The sequence below is a fragment of the Belonocnema kinseyi genome, chromosome 1 (assembly GCF_010883055.1).
Source record: "Belonocnema kinseyi isolate 2016_QV_RU_SX_M_011 chromosome 1, B_treatae_v1, whole genome shotgun sequence".
Taxonomy (NCBI): Eukaryota; Metazoa; Arthropoda; class Insecta; order Hymenoptera; family Cynipidae; genus Belonocnema; species Belonocnema kinseyi.
Window position 1 is genome coordinate 56,964,423 of NC_046657.1, and position 23,507 is coordinate 56,987,929.

At 21.6% G+C, this 23,507-nt stretch overlaps 2 protein-coding genes across 2 annotated transcripts in view; one reads left to right on the plus strand and one right to left on the minus strand.

Annotated features, from left to right (window-relative positions):
* The window catches only part of LOC117170602 (chondroitin sulfate synthase 2), a 31,325-nt gene extending 13,686 nt beyond the window's left edge, over positions 1 to 17,639 (plus strand). The window contains exons 4-7 of the mRNA XM_033357481.1: positions 4,061 to 4,648; positions 7,887 to 8,162; positions 8,240 to 8,420; positions 17,299 to 17,639. Coding sequence (XP_033213372.1) covers positions 4,061 to 4,648; positions 7,887 to 8,162; positions 8,240 to 8,420; positions 17,299 to 17,591 — 1,338 coding nt within the window. The 3' untranslated portion in view covers positions 17,592 to 17,639. The remainder of the gene's footprint in view (positions 1 to 4,060; positions 4,649 to 7,886; positions 8,163 to 8,239; positions 8,421 to 17,298) is intronic.
* Positions 17,640 to 21,887: 4,248 nt separating this feature from the next.
* LOC117172437 (ell-associated factor Eaf) overlaps positions 21,888 to 23,507 on the minus strand; it is a 24,896-nt gene continuing 23,276 nt past the window's right edge. Inside the window, exon 5 of the mRNA XM_033360375.1 lies at positions 21,888 to 22,377. Coding sequence (XP_033216266.1) covers positions 22,283 to 22,377 — 95 coding nt within the window. The 3' untranslated portion in view covers positions 21,888 to 22,282. The remainder of the gene's footprint in view (positions 22,378 to 23,507) is intronic.

Consider the following 23,507-nt stretch of genomic DNA (forward strand, 5'->3'; position numbering starts at 1 on the left):
CTAAAAATTCTTCTGAATTCTAAAATTCTTCTGACTTATTCTAAATTCCAAAATTGCTTCTGAAGTCTTATAATTCTTCTGAATTCGCAGAATTCCTGACAAGTCCAAAAATTCTTCTGAGTTCTAAACTTTCTCCTTCATTCTAAAAATTCTTGTGAATTCCAAAAAATTCTTCTTAATTCTTCTGAATTCCAAAAATTCTTCTAAATTCTATAAATTCCTCTTAGTTCTAGAAACTCTGAATTCAACAAATTATTCTGAATTCCAAAACTTCTTCTGAATTTAGTTTTTTTTGGCTGAAGATCAATTGTTTTAGTTAAAAATTGATTTATTTGGTTACCAGTTTAACGATTTTGCTTAAAATGCATTTTTTGTTGTTGAAAATGAATGTTTTCACTGAAAATATAATTATTTCATTCTTTTTTTAGAAAATTAATAGTTTTTAGTGAAAATGTCCTTTTTCCATTTTTTGGGTTAAAAATTCAACTTTTTTGTTTAATATTTATTTTTAGTTTGAAAATTCGTATGTTTTCATTAAGAATTCAAACAATTTTACGAAAATTCATATGTTCTTTTTTGCTTTAATTAAAATATTTTTTATTAAAAATTTTAATATGTTTGGGTGAAAATATCAATTATTACCATTTTTGTTTAGAATTAATGTTTTTTAAATCCAAAATTCATCACCTCAGTTGAAAATTCCCCTTTTTTTGGTTGAAAATTGATTATTTTAGGCGAAAATGTAACTATTCTATTGTTTGTTGAAAATGTATCATTTTTGATAGATATTTAATCTTTTGTGTTTGAAAATTGATCTTTTGGGTTAGAAAATCAACTATCGGGTTAAAAATTCGTTTTTATTTTTGTGAAAAATTAATTATTTTAGTTAAAAATTGATTTATTTGCTTCTGTTTTTGGTTGAAAAATTTGTCTGTTTTCATTAAAAATTTCAAATAATTGTTTGAAAATTTACATTTTTTGGCTTAACTCAAATATTTTTGATTGAAAATTAAAATATTTTTTGGTGGAAATATCAAATATTACACTTTTTATTGAGAATTTTTTTAAATTGAATATTGATCACTTTGGTTGAAAATTCCATCATTGAATTAAATATTTGTCTTATTTTTTTTAGCAAATTAATTTTTTGGGCTAAAAATTTAACTGTTGATTAAAATATCTTTTTTTGTTTAAGATTAGATATTTTAGCTAAAAATTAATTTATTTGCTTAACAGTTTAACTATTTTGTTGAAAATGCATTTTTGTTGTTGTTGAAAATGAATTTTTTTGACTGAAACTTTTTTTCAGGAAACTGGTCGTTTTTAGTTAAAAATTCCGTTTTTATATTTTTTGCGTTAAAAATTCCATTATTTGGTAGAAAATGAATAATTTTCAGTTAAAAATGGAACTTTTTTGTCAAATATTTATGTTTTTGTTTTAAGAAATAGCCTCTTTTGTTTAAGAATTCAAATAATTTGTTGAAAATTCATATTTCTTGGTTTAACTCAAATATTTGTTATTGAAAATTTAAATATTTTTAGTGGAAATATCAATTATTACGAGAATTCATTTTTTTTATAGAAAATTCATCCCTTTAGTTGAAAAATTCCTTTTTTGTTGGTAGAAAATTGATTATTTCATCCGAAAATTTTAACTATTCCATTTTTTGTTGAAAATTCATAATTTTTGTTATACATTTACTCTCTTGTGTTTGTAAATTCATCTTTTAGGTTTGCATTTCACTATTGGGTTAAAAATCAGTTTGTCTATTTGGTTGAAAATTAATTATTTTAGTTAAAAATTGAATTATTTGTTTAAAAATTTAACTATTTTCGTGATAATGGATTTTTTGGGCTGGAAATCTAGCTATTTAATTTTTCTTAGGAAATTGATCTTTTTTAGTTGAAAATTCCCTTCTTGTATTTTTTTGGGATTGAAAATTCAATTATTTTGGTAGAAAATTAATATATTTCTGTTAAAAATGTAAATTTTTTTAATTGAAAATTTATCACTTTGGTGGGAAATTCAACCATTTAGTAGAAAATTTGCCTTTTTTTTGGTAGAAAATACATTTTTTGGGTTAAAATTTGAACTATTGGTTAAAAATCCTTTTTTTTTGCTTGACGATTAATTATTTTAATAAAAAAAATTTAATTGCTTAATAACTTAACTATTTTGTTAAACATTTTTTTTAGAAAATTAATTTTTCTTGCTGAAAATATGATTATTTCATTTTTCTTAGGAAATTAATCTTTTTTAGTTGAAAATTCCCTTCTTGTATTTTTTTGGGGTTGAAAATTTAATTATTTTGGTAGAAAATTAATATTTTTCGGTTAAAAATGTAAATTTTTTTATTGAAAATTTATCACTTTGGTTGGAAATTCAACCATTTAGTAGAAAATTTGACTTTTTTTTGTAGAAAATTCATTTTTTTTTTTGTAGAAAATTCATTTTTTGGGTTGAAAATTGAACAATTGGTCTACCAAAGTTTAACTATTTTGTTAGAAATGCATTTTTTGTTGAAAAATTATTAATTTTGACTGCAGATAATTATTTCATTTTTTTTAGGAGATTTGATACTTTTTAGTTGAAAATTCCCTTCTTCTATTTCTTTGATTAAAAATTATATTAATTTGGTTGAAAATTCATATTTTTGGGTTAAAACTGTAACTTTTTTGTAAATATTTATGTTTTTGGTTTAAAAAATAGCATCTTTTGGTTAAGAGTTCAAATAATTTTTGGAAAATTCATATTTTTTATCGAAAATTAAAATATTTTTGGCTGGAAATATCAATTGTCTAATTTTTGTTGAGAATTCATTTTGTTTTTCGATAATTCATCACCTCAGTTGAAAATTCATTTTTGTTGTTTTTATAAAATTGATTATTTTAGTTAAAAATTAATTTATTTGCTTAAAAATTTAATTATTTTGTTGAAAATAAATTTGGGGGTTAAAAATTTAACTTTTTTGTCAAAGTTTTCTTATTTTTATTTGAAAATTAGTCTGTTTTGGTTAAAAATTCAAATTATTTGTTTGAAAATGTATATTTTTTTTTAATTCAAGTGTTTTTGATTGAAAATTGAATAGTTTGTGTTAAAAATTATACTATTGCTTAAAATTTCTTTTTTTTAATTAAAGATTAATTATTTGAGTTAAAAATTAATTACTTTACTTAACCGTTTAACTATTTGCTTAAAAACGCATTTCCTCTTTGAAAATTAATTTTTTTTACTGAAAATCTAGCTATTTCATTTTTGTTAGGAAATTGTTCTTTTTTAGTTTTAGGTTGAAAATGTAACTTTTTCGTCAAAAATTTATGTTTTTTTTTTAAATTAGCGTTTTTTGGTTAAGAATTTAAATAATTTTTGTTTGCAAATTTATATTCTTTTAAGTGAAAATATCAATTATTACACTTTTAAATTTAATTCGAATCTTTTTTAAACTTCTAATATCTCTTAAAAGTACTTTAACTTTTTTTAGAAATAATAAGTGTTCTATTGTTATTTATAAATTCAAATTTCAAGGATTTTTTTTAATTTGCAGGATTTTCTAAAAGTTATAGAAAAAATTCATTTCATTTTAAAATATATTTAAAAGTTCCGAAAAAATTTTTAAATGATTTTGAATTTATAAATAAAATTAAAGCTTTTGAAGGATGCCTGAACTATTTAAAATTAAAATAATTTAACTTATAGTTTAAAAACTGTTCAGTTGAAAAAATTATTTTTCAATTTTTAATGTGTCTAGCTTAAAACTACTTAAAATAATACAATTCTGACAATTTTTAAAGTTCATTGATTGATTCTTTAATTTAGAGTATTGAAAATGTTAACTTCAATTTTTAAATTTTGGAATTCAAGGGTTCCACTTTGAATTCTTTAATTTGTCGTTTATTGTTTATTAATTTGAATGGAAAAATGTTTAGAATATAGTTTGATTTTTTAAATTTCATTGGCCGTAAAAAATGTTTGCGAACCGGGAAAAACCCGGGAATTTTTTTCTTTGATTAAAACGGCCACCCTGTATTGGTTAGTTTCTAAAGAAAATAATATTTTCAGATCGAATTATCAGCAGTACAAAAAGAAATCCTCGAGCTCAGAAAAGATATTTTAAAAACAGCAAATTTCGGACCAAAAAATCAACGCAATGTTTCCTGGCCAGTTGGTAATCAGCCAGGAAACAAAGCACCAGGTCGTTTTGATATTTTGCACTGGACCTATTTTAATGAAACTCACGCATTTCTCGAAAATGATTTCGAAACTCTCCGCGAATTAAAAGGCAGCGCGAAAGACGAGATTTTTCAGATTTTAAACTTTGCAGTGGGAAAAGTAATTGGTGACTCGGAGGGGAAATTAAGGTTCAAAAACTTAATAAATGGCTACAAAAAATTCGATGCTTCAAGAGGAATGGACTATGTCCTGGACCTGAATTTTCTTTCCGATTCGGGACGAGAAATTAAGAAAAGAATCGAAATCTGCAAGCCTTTAGGAAAAGTGGAAATTCTTCCGGTGCCTTATGTTACGGAAAATTCGAGAATTAATATGATTCTGATTGTAGATTCGATGAGGAAGAAGGAAACGATGAAATTTTTGGAAGACTATGCGCAAACTTGTTTGGAAAAGAAGGAGAAAATTGTTTTAATGATGGTAAAGTATTTAATTCAGTATTTTTAAAAAGCGCGCCACAATTCTATTTTTTTTAGTTTTACACTATTTTTAGATTAAAATATAAAATTTATATTAACAGAAAATTTGGGTTCTTTATAGTTGTTTAAAATTGTTTATTTTCTTTTTGAAGTCTAATTAATTTTGTTGAAACGTAACCAATTTCCAATGAAAAATGCTCAAATGAAATCAGTCAAATTTTGTAAATATATTTTTTTAATTGAATTACATTTGATTAAAAATACAGGTTTATCGTGAAAATTTTTATCATAAACTTAAAATTGTTCAAAAATTGTAAATCTTTGAAATCTATTATTTTAACATAAGAATAGTTAGTTTAAAATTTTAGGTTACCTTCGACATTGAATTTTTGTTTGAAGTAATCGATTTTAGGCGAAAAATATTAACTTAACCTGAAATTGTTCAAAAATTTTGTTTTTTTTTACGTTTGAACCGATTTTCGTTGAAAAACGCAAGCATAAAATAAAATTATGAATAAATTATGTTTTTCTTTTTTCAAATCAAATGACTTTTTTATTAAAAATATCAATTTCCGGCATAAAATGCTAACATAACCTAAAATTGTACAAAAATTGCGAATTTAATGAGTGAATAAAAATAATTGAAAAAGTTCAGTAAAATAATAATTAAAAATGAAGAAAAAAGGACAATCTGACAAAAATTTGTGATTTTTTTTTATTTAAAAATGTAATTTTCGACGGAAAACACTAAGATAATATATATAAAAAAAACTATTTCTAGTTAAAAAGATGAAAAAGAATAACATAACCTGAAATTGTTCAAAAATTATAAATCTTCTTTGAAAATGAAACCGATTTCCGTTGAAAAACGCAAGACTAAATTAAAATTATTCGAAATATTTTTATCTTTTTTAAAATCCAATTAAACAGAACCTGAAATTGTAAAAAAATTGCGAATTTAATGACTGAATAAAAATAATTGAAAAAACTGAAAAAAGTAAGTAAAATAAAATAAAATTTAAAAACGCAAGCATAAACTAAAGTTATTGAAAATATTTTTATGTTTTTTAAAATCCGTTGATTTCTTATTAAAAATATTATTGTCCTGTATAAAGTTCCAACATAACCTGAAATTGTACAAAATGCTAACGTAACCTAAAATTGCCTGTAAATTCTAATTTTTTAATTAAAAATAACAATTTCCTACATTAACTGAAAAAAAACCAATAAAAATTTTTAAAAGATTCTAAATCTTATTCAAACTATAATAATTTTCCTGATAGAATACCAATTTTTAGTTTAAAACGCTAAAGTAACGTAAAATTGTTGAAAATTGTGAAACTTCTTTAAAATATTTTTTTTTTTTTTAAATTAAAAATACCAATTCCCGAAAAAACACAGTAATATATTTCTAAATGGCTTAACAAATTTAATCTTGTTTGAAAAATTGTAATTTTTGTATAAAAATACCCTTTTCTAGTATAAAACGCTAACGTAACCAAAAATTGTCTGTAAACATTAATTTTCCAAATAAAAATACAAATTTTCCTGCAAAAGACAGAAAAAAAATTAAAAATTGGTCAAAGATTCTAAATATTGTTTAAACTGCAATAATTAACAAGGAAAAACTCATTTTTAGTGTAAAACGCGAAACATAACCTCAAACTGTTGAAAATTGTGAACTATTATGATTTTTTATTAAAAATACCCTTTTTTAGGATAAAACGCGAATGTAACCTAAAATCGTCTTTGGAATCTAATTTTTTAATTCAAAATATCAACTTCCTAAAAAAGAGAAAAAAATAATAATTTTTTTTTTTAACCAACATAACCTAAAATTGTTAAAAATTGTGAATCGTCTTCAAAATCTAATTTTTTAATTAAAAATGCCAATTTCCTAAAAAAGACAGAAAAAAAGAATAACAAATTATTAAAAGATTTTACATCTTCTTAAAATTATAATAATTTTCATTTTAAAACACTAATTTCTTGTGTCAAACGCCAAATTAACCGAAAATTGTTCAAAACTGTGAACCGTCTTAAAATTCTCATTTTTTAATTAAAAATACCGAATTCCTAAAAAAGACAGAAAAAAATATAAAATTATTTTAAAGCTTGTTAAAACTATAATAATTTTTGTTTTAAAATATAAATTTTTAGTGTAAAACGCTAAAATAAGCTTAAATTGTTACAAATTATGAATCGTCTTCAAAATCTGACTTTTTAATTAAAAATACCAATTCCCTAATAAAAGACAGAAAAAAAGAATAAAAAATTATTAAAAGATTCTATATGTTCTTAAAATTATAATAATTCTTATTTTAAAACACAATTTTTTTTGTTATAAAACGTGAACATAACCTAAAATTGTAAAAAATTGTGAATCGTCTTCAAAATCTAATTTTTTAATTAAAAATACCAAATTCCTAAAAAAGACAGAAATAAATAATAAAAAATTATTAAAATATTCTAAATCTTGTTCAAACTATAATAATTTTTGTTTTAAAATAGCAATTGTTAGTATAAAACGCTAAGATAACCTGATGTTGTTGAAAATTGTGAAACTTCTTTAAAATATATATTTAAAAAAAAAATTAAAATACCAATTTCCGAAAAAAACAGTAATATAAATCAAAATGATTTTAAAAATGTAGTCTGGTTTCGAATTATAATAATTTTTCTTTAAAAATGCCAATTTCCGGCAATTTTATATAAAATCTAATTTTTTCATGATAAATATAAATTTCCTACCAAAAAACAAAAATAATAAAAGATTATTAAAAGATTCTAAATATTGTTAAAACTTTAATAATTTTCCTTATAAAATACCAAGTTTTAGTTTAAAACGCTAACATGGCCTTCAAATTTTGAATTGTCTTAAAAATCTAAATTTTTTTATCAAAAAACACTAAAATAATAAAAAACATTTTTCAAAGATTTGAAATCGTGTTTAAATTGTAATAATTTGTATTTAAAATTTTAAAATACCAATTTTTTGGTATTTTATATTAAAAATTTTTTGTATTTTATTTAAAAAAATACAAATTTCCGACGAAAATCAGTAATATGATTCAAAATTGTTTTAAAAATGTAATCTTGTTTGAACTATAATAATTTTTGTTTAAAAAGAACCATTTAACGCTGTAAACCGCAAAGCAACATAACCTAAAATTGTTGCATATAGAAAGGAGAAAAGCCAATCAGATGTTCGAAAACAATGTTTTTTTTTTGCTTTCAAGGTTTTACTCTACGAACCAAATTCGCCATCAAAAGGAAGCGAAGACACCTATTTCGAATTAAAACAATACGCTTTATCCTTGACTGAAAAATACAAAAAGGACCAAGCAAAAGTAACTTGGCTCTCGATTCGATTGCCAGTTTCCTTCACTTTAATAGAAACCGAACCTCTTCTCAAAATAGCGATTGCTGATTTGAGCGTGAGGAAATTTTCTCCCGAAAGTTTAATTCTCTTTGTCGAAATCGGGATGGAAATTAGAACTGATTATCTCAATCGGGTAAAGAAAAAAATAATTTATTTGATTCTAAAATCAAATAAATTACTTGTAACTAAAAAAAAATTGGTTTCTTCCAGGTAAGAATGAATACGATAAACCAATGGCAAGTTTTCAGTCCAATTCCCTTTGTCGAATTTCATCCAGATATTATCTACAAAGACAATAAAATCACAGAATTCGATGTCGTTCGAAATTTGGGCCGATACGATGAATACAATTTTAATTCTGTCGCCTTTTACGCCAAAGATTATATAAATAGTAAGAAAAATAATCATTTTATTATCATTAGTAGCATAGCTAAGGTTCTGTTCCATGATAAGTTACCGACAGTCGGTATTACCCTCATTTGGTACATTACCGACCGAGCAATTCGCTTCTGTTCCTCCTTATTTTTCTCCCGAATAAGAAAATTCTCAGGGAATTTTTTTAAAGTCGAGGAATTGTTTTTAGAGAGTGATTCATTTTTTTGTTTGAATTGCGATATGAAATTTAACTGCGATGATTCTTTATTTGCAAAAGTAGCTTTATATGACTATTTAACCAATTTTTTGTAAAGTTATCCATTTTTATGGATGTTTAATTACTTTTTAGATAAATTCAACCATTTTTTTTTTTGCAAACCCGTTCTTTTTCGGTTGTAAGTTCATTTTTTTAAATTAAAAATTAATGTATTTTGTTGTGCAATCTTTTGTGTAGAAAATTCATCTTTTTGAGTTGAAGATTTAATTTCTTGGTTGAAAGATGAACTTATTTGGTATAAATTTTTTTTTTAGTTCAAGATCCACTTTATTGGTTGAAAATTTAAATAATTTGTCGAAAATTTTGGTATATTTTAGCAAAAAATTAATGTTATGGTTGGAAAATGTAAGTGTTTTTCTGAAAATTTAATTTTTTTTCAAAAGTTAACTGTTTTGATGGAAATTCGTCCTTTTCGATTAGAAATTAATCTTTTATGGTCTAAAACTAATTATTTTTTTTAAATAACATTTTTTTGGAAAAAATGGTCTTTTTAACTGGAAAATTTGCATGATTGATTAAAAAATTAATCATTTAGATGTAATTTTTTTCAACATTTTTGAAAATTCGTTCTTTTTCGGTTGAAAGTTCTTTTTTTTTAAATTAAAAATTGATGTATTTGGTTGGTCTTTTTCTCTTCAAAATTTAACTATTTAGTGAAAAATTCAACTATTTTGTTCAAAATTCAACTGTTTTGCTGAAAGTTTAATAATTTTTCAAAATTTAACAGATTTGTTAGTAATTTGTCCTTTTCGATTAGAAATTAATCTTTTATGGTATAAAATTAATTTTTTTATGTTTGGAAAATAAAAATTTGTTAGAAAATAATTGTCTTTTCGGCTCGAAAATTTTCATAACTGGTTAAAAATTTAATAATTTTGCTAAAAGTATTTTTTTTTTAAATTTTAGCTGAAAATTCGTTCTTTTTCGGTTGGAACTTCATTTTTTTAAATTCAAAATTAATTTATTTCGTTGTGCCATTTTTTTATATAGAAAATTCATCTTTTTGATTTGAAGATTTAATTTCTTGGTTGAAAGATGAACTTATTTGGTATACATTTTTTTTTAGTTCAAGATCCATCTTTTTGGTTGAAAATTTAAATAATTTGTCGAAAATTTTGGTGTATTTTAGTAAAAAATTAATGTTATTAGTTCAAAAATTAAAGTATTTTTCTGAAAGTTTAATTTTTTCAATATTTAACTTTTTTGTTGGAAAGTCGTTTTTTTCAATTAAAAAATAATGTTTTATGTTATGAAATTCATTTTTTAGCTGAAAATTCAAACTTTTTTTTTTTTAAATGGTCTTTTTCTCTTGAAAATTTAACTATTTAGTTAAAAATTCATATTTTTGGGTTAATGATTCAGCTATTTGGTTCAAAATTTAACTGTTTTGCTGAAAATCTAATTATTTTTTCAATTTTTTTTTTAATTCTTGTTGAAAATTTGTTCTATTCGGTTGAAAGTTCTTTTTTTTTAAATTAAAAATTGAAGTATTTTGTTGGTGTTTTTCTCTTCAAAATTTAACTATTTAGTGAAAAATCAACTATTTTGTTCAAAATTCAACTGTTTTGCTGAAAGTTTAATAATTTTTCAAAATTTAACAGATTTGTTAGTAATTTGTCCTTTTCGATTAGAAATTAATCTTTTATGGTATAAAATTAATTTTTTTTGTTTGGAAAATAAAAATTTGTTAGAAAATATTTGTCTTTTTGAATCGAAAATTTTCATAATTGGTTAGAAATTTAATAATTTTGCTCAAAGTAATTTTTTTTCAAAATTTTAGCTGAAAATTCGTTCTTTTTCGGTTGGAACTTCATTTTTTTAAATTCAAAATTAATTTATTTCGTTGTGCCATTTTATTTTATAGAAAATTCATCTTTTTGAGTTGAAGATTTAAATAATTTGTCGAAAATTGATGTATTTTAGTAAATAATTAATATTATTGGTTGAAAAATATAAGTATTTTTCTGAAAGTTTAATTTTTGTCAATATTTAACTTTTTTGTTGGAAAGTCGTCCTTTCCAGTTAAAAATTAATGTTTTATGTTGGAAAATTCATTTTTTAGTTGAGAATTCAACTTTTTTTTAAAAATGGTCTTTTTCTTAAGAAAATTTAACTGTTTAATTAAAAATTCATATTTTTGGGTTAATGATTCAGCTATTTGGTTCAAAATTTAACTGTTTTGCTGAAAATCTAATTATTTTTTCAATTTTTTTTTTTAATTTTTGTTGAAAATTTGTTCTATTCGGTTGAAAGTTCTTTTTTTAAATTAAAAATTGACGTATTTTGTTGTAAATTCGTTTTCTTTTGTAGAAAGTTAATCTTCTTGATTGAAGATTTAATTTTTTTTATTAAAATTGAACTAATTTGATATAAATTGATTCTATTAGTTGAAAATTCATCTGTTTGGTTGCAAATTTAAATTATTGGTTTAAAATTTGTGAATTTGAGTAAAAAGTTAATATTCTGGGTTGAAAAGTGTAACTTTTTTGTTGAAAGTTTAATTTTTTAAAAAATTCAAATGTTTTGTTTGAAATTCGTCCTTTTCCGTTAAAAATCCATTTTTATTTGTTTGAAAATTTAACTTTTTTTAGCAAGAAAAATTGCCTTTCTGGCTTAAAAATTTAACTATTTTGTTGAAAATTCGTTTTTCTTTTAGATAAATATGACTTTTTTAACTGAAAATTTAAATATTCAATTGGTTGTAAAAATGATTTTTTAAATTCGAAAATTCGACAATTCGTTAAAAAATTCCTTTTTTTTTTGGTTGAAAGTTCCACTTTTTTGAAAAAATAGGTCTCCTCTTGAAAATTGAACTATTTAGTTAAAAATTCATATTTTTGGGTTAATGATTCAGGTATTTGGTTCCAAATTTAACTCGTTTGCGGAAAGGTTAATTTTTTCCAAATTTAACAGATTTGTTGGTAATTTATCGTTTTCGATTAGAAATTAATCTTTTCAATCTATAAAATTAATTTTTTTTAATAATAAATTTGTCCTTTTGGGTTGAAAATTTTCATAATTGGTTAAAAATTTTATAATTTTGCTGAAAGCAATTTTTTTCAATATTCTTGTTAAAAATTCGTTCTTTTTCGGTCAAAATTTCTCTTCTTAAATTAAAAATTGATGTATTTTGTTGTAAATGCGTCTTTTTTTATAGAAAGTTAATCTTTTTGATAAAAGATTTAATTTCTTGGTTGAAAGATTTGGTATAAATTCATTTTTTTTTTAGTTCAAGATCCATCTTTTTGGTTGCAAATTGAACTAATTTTGTACGAAAGTCGTGTATTTTGGTACAAAATTAATATTCAAAATTTAAAAATTTTTAATAAAAGTTTAAATGTTTCTTTTCTTCAAAATTCTACTGTTTTGTTGAAAATTTGTCCTTTTGGATTAAAAATTAATCTTTTATGGTAGAAAATTCATATTTTCGTTGTGCAAAATTCAAGTTTTTTTTGTGAAAAAATTGGCCTTTTTCTCTGGAAAATTTAACTATTTTATTACAAATTCAACTACTTTGTTAAAAATTCGTTTTTCTTTTGTTTTAATTTCACTTTTCTAGATAAAAATTATTTATTCATTTTTAGGTTCAACAATTTTGTTGAAAAATCATATTTTTAATTTAAAGATTCAGCTACTTGTTTAAAAATTTAACTATTTTGTTGAAGGTTTCAATTTTTTGTCAAGATTCAACTGTTTTGTATAAGATTTGTCCTTTTTAAATAAAAAATTAATCTTTTGTGGTAGAAGTTTATTTATTTTTTTGAAAATTCGACTTTTTGGAAAAAATTGGTCTTTTTGATTGGAAAATTTAACTGAAAAATTAACTTGAATGTTACTTTTTTATAATGAAAATTGAATTATTCCATTTTTGTTAAAAACTTTGTTTTTCAATCGAAAATTCAACAATGTTGTTGAATATTTGTATTTTTAGGTTAAAAATTTAGCTATTTAGTTCAAAATTGATCTATTTTGCTGAAATATTAATTAAAAAAAATTAAACTGGTTTGTTCGAAATTTGTCCTTTCTATTTAAAAATTAATCTTTTATGGTGGAAAATTAATTTTTTTGTTTTGAAAATTCAACTTCACATTTAAAAAATTTATCTTTTTGGCTTGCAAATTTAACTATTTTTTTGAAAATTTCTTTATCTTTTATTTAAACATAAATTTTTTAACTGAAAATTTAAATTTATTTGAGTTCAAAATTGAATTATTTTGTTGAAAATCGTTTTTCTTTTATTTTAATATTACTTTTTTAACTGAAAATTTAATTATTCCATTTTTTGTGACATTGTTTTCAATTGAAAGTTCAACCATTTTGCTGAAAATTTAATTTTTTTTAATTCAACAGTTTTTTTTCGAAATCTGTTCTTTTTTATTAAAAATTCAGTTTCTCGCTTGAAAATTTAACTTTTTTGAAAAAAATTCTTATTTTTAGGTTAAAGATTCAGATATTTGATTCAAAATTTAATTGTTTAATTAAGAAGTTTATTATTTTGTTGAAAATTTAACTGATCTGTTGGTAATTCTTCCTTTTCAATTCAAAATTCATTTTTTTATGATGGAAAAATCCTATTTTTTGTTTGTAAATTCAACTTTTTAAAAAAAAAATGCCCTTTTGACTTGAAAATTTAACTAATTAGTTAAAAATTTAACTATTTCATTAAAAATTCGTTTTTATTTTAGTTAAATATTACTTTTTAAACAGAAAATTTAAATATTTAATTGTTTGTCAAAATTTTTTTTTTATCGAAAATTCAACAATTTTGTTAAAATATCATATTTTTGGGTTTATGATTCAGCTATTTCAAATTGAATTTAACTCTTTTGTTGAGTGTTTAATTATTTTTTTCAGAATTCAAAATTCAATATTTTTTCGAATTTTTAAGAATCCGTCCTTTTTGATTAAAAATTAATTTTTTATGGTAGAAAAGAAATTTTTTTGAATAAAATTTAAACCTGCTAAAAAGAATTTCCTTCTGGCTTGAAATTTTAATTATTTAGTAAAAAATTTAACTATTTTGACACAAATCCATTTAAATAGTTGAAGATCAATCTCTTTAGTTGAAAATTAAACTGCATATTTTATTGAAAGTTCGTTTTTATTTTGGTTGAGTGTTACTTCTTTAACTGATAATTTAATTATTCCATTTTTGGTTAAAAATTGTACCATATTTGTGTTTAAAATTCGTGTATTTTGGTACAAAATTAATATATATATATTTTTTTTTCAAATTTCAACTGTTTTGGTGGAAATCCGTCGTTATCGATTAAAAATATTTTTATATGGTGGAAAATTTACTTTTTGTTGTTGAAAATTCTCCATTTTTTAAAATTGGTCTTTTTTTGAAAATTTAACTATTTAATTAAAATTTCAACTACTTTGTTAAAAATTCGTTTTTATTTTGGTTAAATATCACTTCTCTAACTAAAAATTAATTATTCCATTTTTGGTAAAAAAATTTTTTTTTCATTCGAAAATTTAACAATTTTGTTGAAAATTCGCTTTTCTTTTGGTTGAATATTACTTTCTTAACTGAAAAATTTAATTATTATTTAAAAAATTCAACTGCTTCCTTGGAAATCTGTCCTTTTCAATTTTAAAAATTCATTTTTCTGGAACACAATTCAACTTTAAAAAATAAATTGGTCTTTTTGGATTCAAAATTCAACTAATTAATTATAAATTTAACACGTTGGGGGATAATGCAACTTTTTAAATTAAAAATTCATTTTTTGGTTAGTAAAAATTATTTTTCTTAACTCAAAATTTAACTATACCATTTTTTATTTAAAATTCGTCCTTTTCGATAAAAAATTAATCTTTCAGGGTAGAAATTTTGTTTTGTTTGTTTATTGAAAATTCGATTCTCTTTTGGTTCAAAAGTTAATTTTTTTATTTGAAAATTAAACTATTCCATTTTTTGTAAAAAATTGATTTTATCTAGTTGAATATTCATGTATTTTGGTTGAATGTTAATTTTTTAACTGAAAATTTAAATATTCATTTAGTTGTAAAAATAGATTTTTTATAGTCGAAAATAAGAAAATTTCGTTGAAAAATTCATTTTTTTTGGTTGAAAATTCAACTTTTTTTGAAAAAATTGGACTTTTGGGTTAAAAATTTGATTATTTAATTTAAAATTTCAATATTTTGATATAAATTCATTTTATTACTATTACTATTACTAATACTACTTTTTATGATGGCAATTTCATTTTTATTGAAAATTTAACTTTTTTTTCAATCAGTGTTTTGAGCTTGAAAGTTTATCTATGTGGTCAAAAATTTAACTATTTATATATAAAATTCTTCAAATTTGAATGTTTGGTTGGAAATTCTTTCTTTTCGATTAAAAATTCATATTTTATGGTTTAAAATTTAACTGTGCAAATGGAATATTCATCACATTGATTGAAAATTTAACTATTTTGTTAAAAAGTTTTTTTTGTTGTTAAAATTTAATTTTTTCAACTATTAATTCAACGATTCTATTTATGGTTAAAAACTGATTTTTTTTAGATCTAAATTCTACTATGTCGTAGAAAATTCCTGTATTTCGTTGAAAAATTGTATTTTTGGTAAAAAATTATCCTCTGGTTGAAAATTCATTTTTTTTTTTTGGCTTAAAATCCAATTATTCCAGTTGTAGATTCACCATTTTTTTTTACTGAAAATGTAACTATTTCATTTTTGATTAAAAATTTATCTTTGAAAATTCCTCTCTTTGGTTGGAAATTAAAATGTTTCAGTTAAACATTCATTATTTTATTTGAAAGTTTACCTTTTTGTTGAAAATTACACTATTTCAGCTGAAAATTTATCACTATGATTCAAAATTGAACTATTTTCTGAAAATTTCTTTTTTTCCTTAAAGATTCTTTTTTTGTTGTTAAAAATTAATTTTTTCAACTGTAAATTTAACGATTCTTTTATGGTTATATTTTTAGGTTAAATATTCAGCTATTTGTTTAAAAACTGAACTATTTTTCTCAAAGTTCAATTTTTTTTTTCTAGATTCAACTTTTTCCTTGGAAATCCGTCCTTTTCGATTAAAAATGAATTTTTTTAATGGTAAAAAATTTATTTTCTTAGTTCAAAATTGAACTATTTTGTTGAAAATGTAACTATTTTAATATAAATCCATTTTATTAATTGAAGATCCATCTTTTTGGTTGAAAATTTAACTATTTTGTTAAAAAAATGTTTTTCCTTTGGTTAATTATTACTTTTTTAACTGGAAATTTAGTTATTCCATTTTCTTTGAAAAAAATGGTTTTAATCGCAAATGCAACATTAAAAAAAAACAGTATTTTTAAGTTAAAGATTTGTTCGAAAATTTAAATATCTTGTTGAAGGTTTAATTTTTTTTTTCAAATTTCAACAGTTTAAAAAGTTTTTTAGTTAAAATATCAACTAGTATATTTTTAATTCAGAATTCGTCTTTTTTGGAATAAAAATTTAATTATTTGGCAGAAAGTTAAACTCTTTTGTTGAAAATTATTTTTTTCGCATACATTTTTTTGTTAACTGAAAATTTAATTATTTTAGTTGAAACTTTAACCTTTATTTTAAATTCAACTATTTTAGTTAAACATTCTTTTTTTTTTAATTGAAAATTCATCACTTCGTTTAAAAACGTAAATATTTTTTTTAATTACTTTTTTTTGGTTAAAATATTGTTGTAAACTGTAAATGTAACTATTCTGATTGAACATTCCACAATTGTATTTAAAAATTCATCTTTTAGTTAAAAATTAATTTTTTCAAATAAAAATTTAAAAGTTTAATTTTTAGTTGACAATCTTTTTTTTGAAAATTCGTTCTTTTTAGTAGAAATTTAACTACTCCAGTTAAAGATTCATCATTATATTTGAAAATTTATTATTTTAGTTACAAATTTGTTTCGTTTTTTATGTGGAAAATTAATTTTAAACTGAAAATTTAACTTTCTTCTATGCAAATTAATCATTTTTAGTTGAAAACTAAATTATTTGGTTGAGAATTCATCTATTTTGTTAGAAAAAACATCTTTTTTGTAAAAATTAATGTTTTTGGAAGAAAATTCAACTATTTCAGTCAAAATTTGATTTTATTTTAAATTCCATTTTTTTTGTTTAAAAGTTAACATTCATCAATTTCATTAAACATTCATCAGCTTGGTTGAAAATTGATATATTTTAGTTCAAAATTAAACTCTTGGTTAACATTTTTTATTTTTAGTTAAGAATTTATAAATAATTTGAATTCGCACTAAATTTTAAATATAAAGATAATAATTTCTTAAAAATTAGTATTCAAATTCATGGACTTAAGAGAAAAATTCAGAAATAATAAATTCGCGAAATTTTATAAATTTTCAAAGTCGATTATTTAGAAAAATGCAAAATACTTGTATAGTTCTGTACTATGAAAAATTATGCCCGGAAAAATTTTAAGATGCCTGGATAAAACCTGGAATTGTCGGGGCATTGTTTCCAAAATTTGAGTAGACCCCCCTCTAATATACCGACCGTCGGTAACTTATCACGGGAATTAGCCTTGTTCAGTCTGCGGCTATACTACTATCAAATTTTTTTTCGTTGAGTATTTTGAATAACTGATTTTTTTATTTCAGCACGAAAAAAAATAGAGGGTAAAATTCTGGTTGTAAGAACCGACAAGGACATTTCGACAATTTTGAAAATTAAAAATTCGACAGGGTCGATTTTTGAGATGTTTGTAGCTTTTAGCGAATTACATTCGTTCCGAGCAGTCGAGCCAGCTTTGAAAGTGAGATACAAAGAAATAAATTGTAACGGAACGAGCAACGAAGACATTTTCAAAAAGTGCAAAAAACAACGAAATTTGCAGCTGGGTCGTCGTGGCGAGTTGACCAAATTAATTCTAGAATACCAAAGTGAATTGTGAATTTATTTGTTAGGATTTATGCTCCAAGTGTTTAAAAATAAAAAAAAATCTCTAAATTTTTGAGAAAAGTCCATTTTTGTTTTCAAAGTATTCCAAAATAAGAAAATTCTAACAAATGCAATTAAATTTTTCTTTATTTTTAAGTACTTTGAACATGAAATGCCTTAAAATGTTCGTGAGAATAAAAAATATGATAATCATTTTAAAAATTCTTTACGTAAAGATATTTTAATTACGTTTTTATATTAAAATTTTTTTTTTTAAATACTTTGAACATGAAAATGGATTTTTTCCAAAAATGGCCGGGGGGATTTTTTTTTATTTTTGCCTGGAATTGTCCGTGGGACTACAGACTGTCATAATTTGTTGAAAAATTCTATATCTGTGGACCGTGCAATTAAATTTAAGAATTTAAGGATAAATTCTTTGAAATATATTACAGTGATATTTCCTGAAGTTGTGAAAAATTTATTAATATCCCTTGAAACCATTGGAATTCTCAGAAGTCCCTTGAAATTATTCAAAGCTCTTGAAAATCCCTTGAAATTGTTAAAAATATCCTTAAATGTTAAATTTTTTTTAAATATCCTCAAATGTTTTAAAATCCTTTCATAATGAAATTAATTCGAAATTTCTTGGAATCTTTTAAAATACACTAAAATATTTTAAATCCTTCGAATTCTCATTAAATTATTGAAATAAAATGAAAATTCCTTGGAATCTTTATAAAAAAAATAAACCCTAAAGTATTGCAAATCTTTTAAAATCATTTGAAATCCCGTGATATTTTTTTAAGATTTTGAAAACTGCTTGGGATTTTTAAAAAGACCCGAAAATTTTTAAAGTGCTTTGATCAATCAATTTAAATTATAATAATAATAATTATTATTATAAATGATTATTAACATTTTCTTTAATATCCTGAAATTTTTTTTAAATATCGTAAAATCTTTAAAATGCTTTGGAGTCACTTTAAATTATTAAACTATTGTTATTTTACTATTATTATTATCAATTATTGTACAAGTTTCTGAAATCTGATTTTTTTTTAAATCTTGAAAATTACTTGGAAATTTTTTAAATACTGTAAAATCTTTTAAATTCTTTGGAATCACTTTAAATTATTAAACTATTGTTATTTTAGTATTATTATTATCAATTATTGTACAAATTTTTGAAATCTGATTTTTTTTTAATTTTGAAAATTACTTGGAAATTTTTTAAATACCGTAAAATCTTTAAAATGCTTTGAAATCACTTTGAAATATTATTATTATTATCATAGGTTATTAACATTTTTTTTTTAAATCTCCTTAAAATATTTAAAATCCTTAGAAATTCCCTTGAAACTTTGTATATCTCCTGAAACTTCCTTGGAATATTTAAAAATACCATAAAATCTGTAACATTCTTGGAAATCCCTTGAAATTATAATTGTTTTAGATATTCCTTGGATTTTTTAAAAAAATTTCCATTTTAAAATATATAAAATCTTTGAAAATTTTTTGAAATCTTTTTAAATTTCAAAAATCTTGCACTTTTGTCGAAACCCCTTAAAATCGTGAAAAATCTTTGAAATCCCTTTAAATTTTTAAAATCTTTTAGAAATTTCTTTCAATTTTTTAAAATTCTCCTTTAAATATGTACAATATTTTGAAATCTCTTGATACTTTTGTGGAATTTTTAAACATACTCTAAAATCTTTAAAATTATTTGAAATCCCTTTACATTTTTTAAATTCTCATTTCAAATTCTTGGAAATCTTTTAAATTCCTTCGAAACTTTTTTAAATTCTTGGAATTAAAAAAATACCGCAAAATCTTCAAAATTATTTGAAATATTTAAAACTTTTCAAATCTTGTAGAAATTCCTTTCAAATTTTTTTTTAATTCCCCTTAAAATATTAAAAATCCTTTGAAATCTCTTGAAACCTTTATTGAATTTTTCTTTTAAAATCCCTTCAAACTTTTAAAATCTCTTGAAAATTCCTTGGGATCCTGAAAAAATACCATAAAACCATTACAATTCTTTAAGATCCCTTTAACTTTTTGAAATCTTGTAGAAATTCCTTTCAAATTTTTTTGGATTCTCCTTAAAATATTGAAAATACTTTGAAATTTCTTGAACTTTTTAAAAATACCTTAAAATCTTGAAAATTCTTTTAAATCCCTTTAAATTTTCAAAATCTTTTAGAAATTCTTTGTATTTTTCTAAATTCTCATTTCGAAGTTTTAAAAATACCCTAAGAGCTTAAAAAATCTTTAAAATCTCTTTAAATTTTAAAAATCTATTAGAAATTCTTTGGAATTTTTTAAATTCTTGGAAATCTTTTAAAATCTCTTGAATCTTTAAAAATTTTTTTTGGAATTTTAAAAAATATCATAAATTCTTGAAAATTCTTTAAAATCCTTTGAAATTTTTTAAATGTTAAAAATTCTTTGAGATTTTTTTTAAATTCTCTTTAAAATATTTAAAATCCTTTGAAATCTCTTGAAACTTTTATGGAATTTTTAAAAATACTCTAAAATCTTAAAAATTCTTTGAGATCCCTTTAAATTTTAAAAATAATTTTGAAAATCCTCTTTATTTTTTTCAATTCTTTGAAACTTTTTAAAACTCTTGAAAATTTCTTGGAATTTTAAAAAATACCCTAAAATCTTGAAAATTCTTTGAAATCCTTTTAAATTTTTAAAACACCGTAGAAATTCCTTTTAAAATTTTTTTAATTTTCCTTAAAATATTTTTAATCATTTGAAATCTCTTGAAACCTTTATGAAAATTTTAAACGTACCCTCAAATCTTGAAAATTCTTTAAAATCTCTTTAAATTTTAAAAATCTTTTAGAAATTCTTTTAAAATTCCCTTTCAAATATTTTAAATCCTTTGAAATCTCTTGAAACTTTGAAAAGTTCTCGATAATTTCTTGGAATTTAAAAAAATACCATAAGATTCTTCAGAATCCCTTCAAATTATTGGATTATTTTTAAAATGCCTTTGAAACTTTTAAAATACACGAAACTGTTTTAAATCATTTAGAATCTTTCGAAATACCTTCAAAACTTTTCAATTCTTGAAACTTCCTTGGAATTTTTAGAAATACCCCAAAATCTTGAAAATTCTTTGAAATTCATTTAAATTTTTTAAATCTTTTAGAAAACTTTTTTAAACTCTTGGAATTTAAAAAAATTACGTAAAATCTTGAAAATTCTTTGAAATCCTTTTCAATGTTTAAAATCTTGTAGAAATTCCTTTCAATTTTTTAAAAATCTCCTTAAAATATTTCAAAACCTTTGAAATCTCTTGAAACTTTTATGGAATTTTGAAAAATACCCTTTAATCTTGAAAATTCTTTTTAAAAAGCTTTAAATTTTGTTAATCTTTTAGAAAGTCTTTGAAATTAAAAAAAAATTTTTTGAACTTGTAGAAATTCCTTTCAATTTTTCTCACATCTCCTTAAAATATTTAAAATCCTTTGAAATCTCTTCAAACTTTTATGGAATAAATAAAAAATACCCTGAAATCTTGAAAATTCTTTGAAATCCTTTTAAATTTTAAAAATATTGTAGAAATTCCTTTAAACATTTTTTTAATTTTCCTTAAAATATGTTAAATCATTTGACATCTTTTGAAACTTTTATGGAATTTTTCTTTTAAAATTTCGTCAAACTTTTTAAATTTCTTGAAAATCCTTTGGAATTGAAAAAAAATACAATAAAACCATAAACATCTTTGAAATCCCTTTCACTTTTAAGAATCTTTAAGAAATTCTTTTTAAAAATTTATAATTCTCATCAAATTCTTTGAAATATTTTAAAATACATTGAAACTTTTTAATGCTCTTTGAAAATTCCTTGGCTATTTTAAAAATACCCTACAATCTTTAAATCACACATTTTTAATCCCTTCAAATTACTTAAATCTGTTAAAAATTCCTCGAAATCTTTAAAAAATACCCGGATAATAAAATAAAATAATTTAAGAATAATGAAATAATTGACCAATAAACAAATAAGAATAAAAATTGTATTCGTATCTCATTCGATTCTCATTAACCTAAAAAAGAAGCTGGACCTTCAGGGAAAAAATGAGTTAAAAAATCGTTAATCTTGAAAATATCTCTATTTATTTATTATATTAGTAATTTAGTAGTAATTTTCGGAATGGAAAAACAGATATTTAAAAAAACTACATGCGCTTTTATAAATATAGCAAGTGTCATGAAAATCAACTGTGTGAAAAGTACTTTTCATCCTTGTTCTAGAATTTTTTTTTTCAGAATAAAAAACACAGATATAAGGAAAGTTTTTTTTTATTCCTCGCGAGGATTTGAGCTCACACAGCACAGAGTATATATAGTTTTAAAAATAATTATTAAAAAAAGCCCTAACACCTTTTAACAAGTTCTACTTGCACTCCAAGGAACTCTTTTCAAGTGTCGACTTCTCGCTGAATTCGATATCAATCGATTAAAATCGACATCGTGAATTCTCTCCAATCTAACCTCAAGTGAGTCTTTTTCATTTTCATTTTCGTTTTTTTTTTTTTTTTTTTTTCTTGTACGCACTCATTTCAATAAAGAAAACTGGACGACAGTGATGTTAAATAATTAATATCGACTCGTTCAATATTAATTTTTATTGTTGAGAATCTCTCGTTTAGATAAATAGAAACTTCGGAATGCCTCGTTATCGTTAATCGCTATCAGATTCGGATTCTGAAAGCTGAAGATCGTCATTTAAGAGAATATCTGGCATCAGCAAAGGAGACGTCATGCCATTCGCTAAACCTTAAATCAAACAATTTATCAAGTGTTAATTTGCAATTATATAGTTTTTTTAATTTTTATTTTAAGTGCAGGCCTTGGAAACTTTTTAAAACACTTGAATATTTTTGAGAATTTTAAAAAATACCGTAGAATCTTGAAAATTCTTCGAAATTCCTTTAAATTTTTTTAATCTTTTAGAAATTCTCACTTCAAATTCTTTGAAATCTTAAATTTCTTTAAAACCCCTTTAAATTAAAAAAATCTTTTAGAAATTCTTTGAAATCTTTTAAAATCTCTTGAAACTTTTTAGAACTCTTGAAATTTTCATGGAATTTTTAAAAAGACCCTAAAATCTTGAATTTCTTTAAAATCCCTTTAAAATTTTTAAAATATTTTAGAAATTCTTTGAAATTTTCTAAACTGTCATTTCAAATTTTTTGAAATCTTTTAAAATCCCATGCAATTTTTTTAAACTCTTAAATTTTTTTTTGAATTTTTTGAAATACTTTAAAATCTTAAATTTCTTTAAACCCCCTTTAAATTAAAAAAAAATTGAGAAATTCTTTAAAATCTTTTAAAATCCCTTGAAACGTTTTAAAAATCTTGAACATTTCTATTTTGAAATTTTAGAAATACTCTAAAATCCTGAATTTCTTTAAAATCTCTTTAAATTTTATGAATCTTTTAGAAATTCATTGGATTTTTTAAATTCTCATTTCAAATTATTTGAAATCTTTTAAAATCCCTTTAAATTTTAAAAATTCTTTAGAATTTTTTTAAATACCCTAAGATCTTGAAAAATCTTTAAAATCCCTTAAAATTTTAAAAATCCTTTAAAAATTCTTTGGAATTTTTTTAATTCTCATTTAAAATTCTTGGAAATCTTTTAAAATCCCTTGAAACTTTTTAGAACTCTTGAAAATTTCATGGAATTTCAAAAAAGACCCTAAAGTCTTGAAAATTCTTTAAAATCCCTTTAAACTTAAAAAATATTTTAGAAATTCTTTGAAATTTTGTAAATCTCATTTCAAATTCTTGGAAATATTTTTAAATCCCTTGAAACTTTTTAGAACTCTTGAAAATTTCATGGAATTTCAAAAAAGACCCTAAAGTCTTGAAAATTCTTTAAAATCCCTTTAAACTTAAAAAAT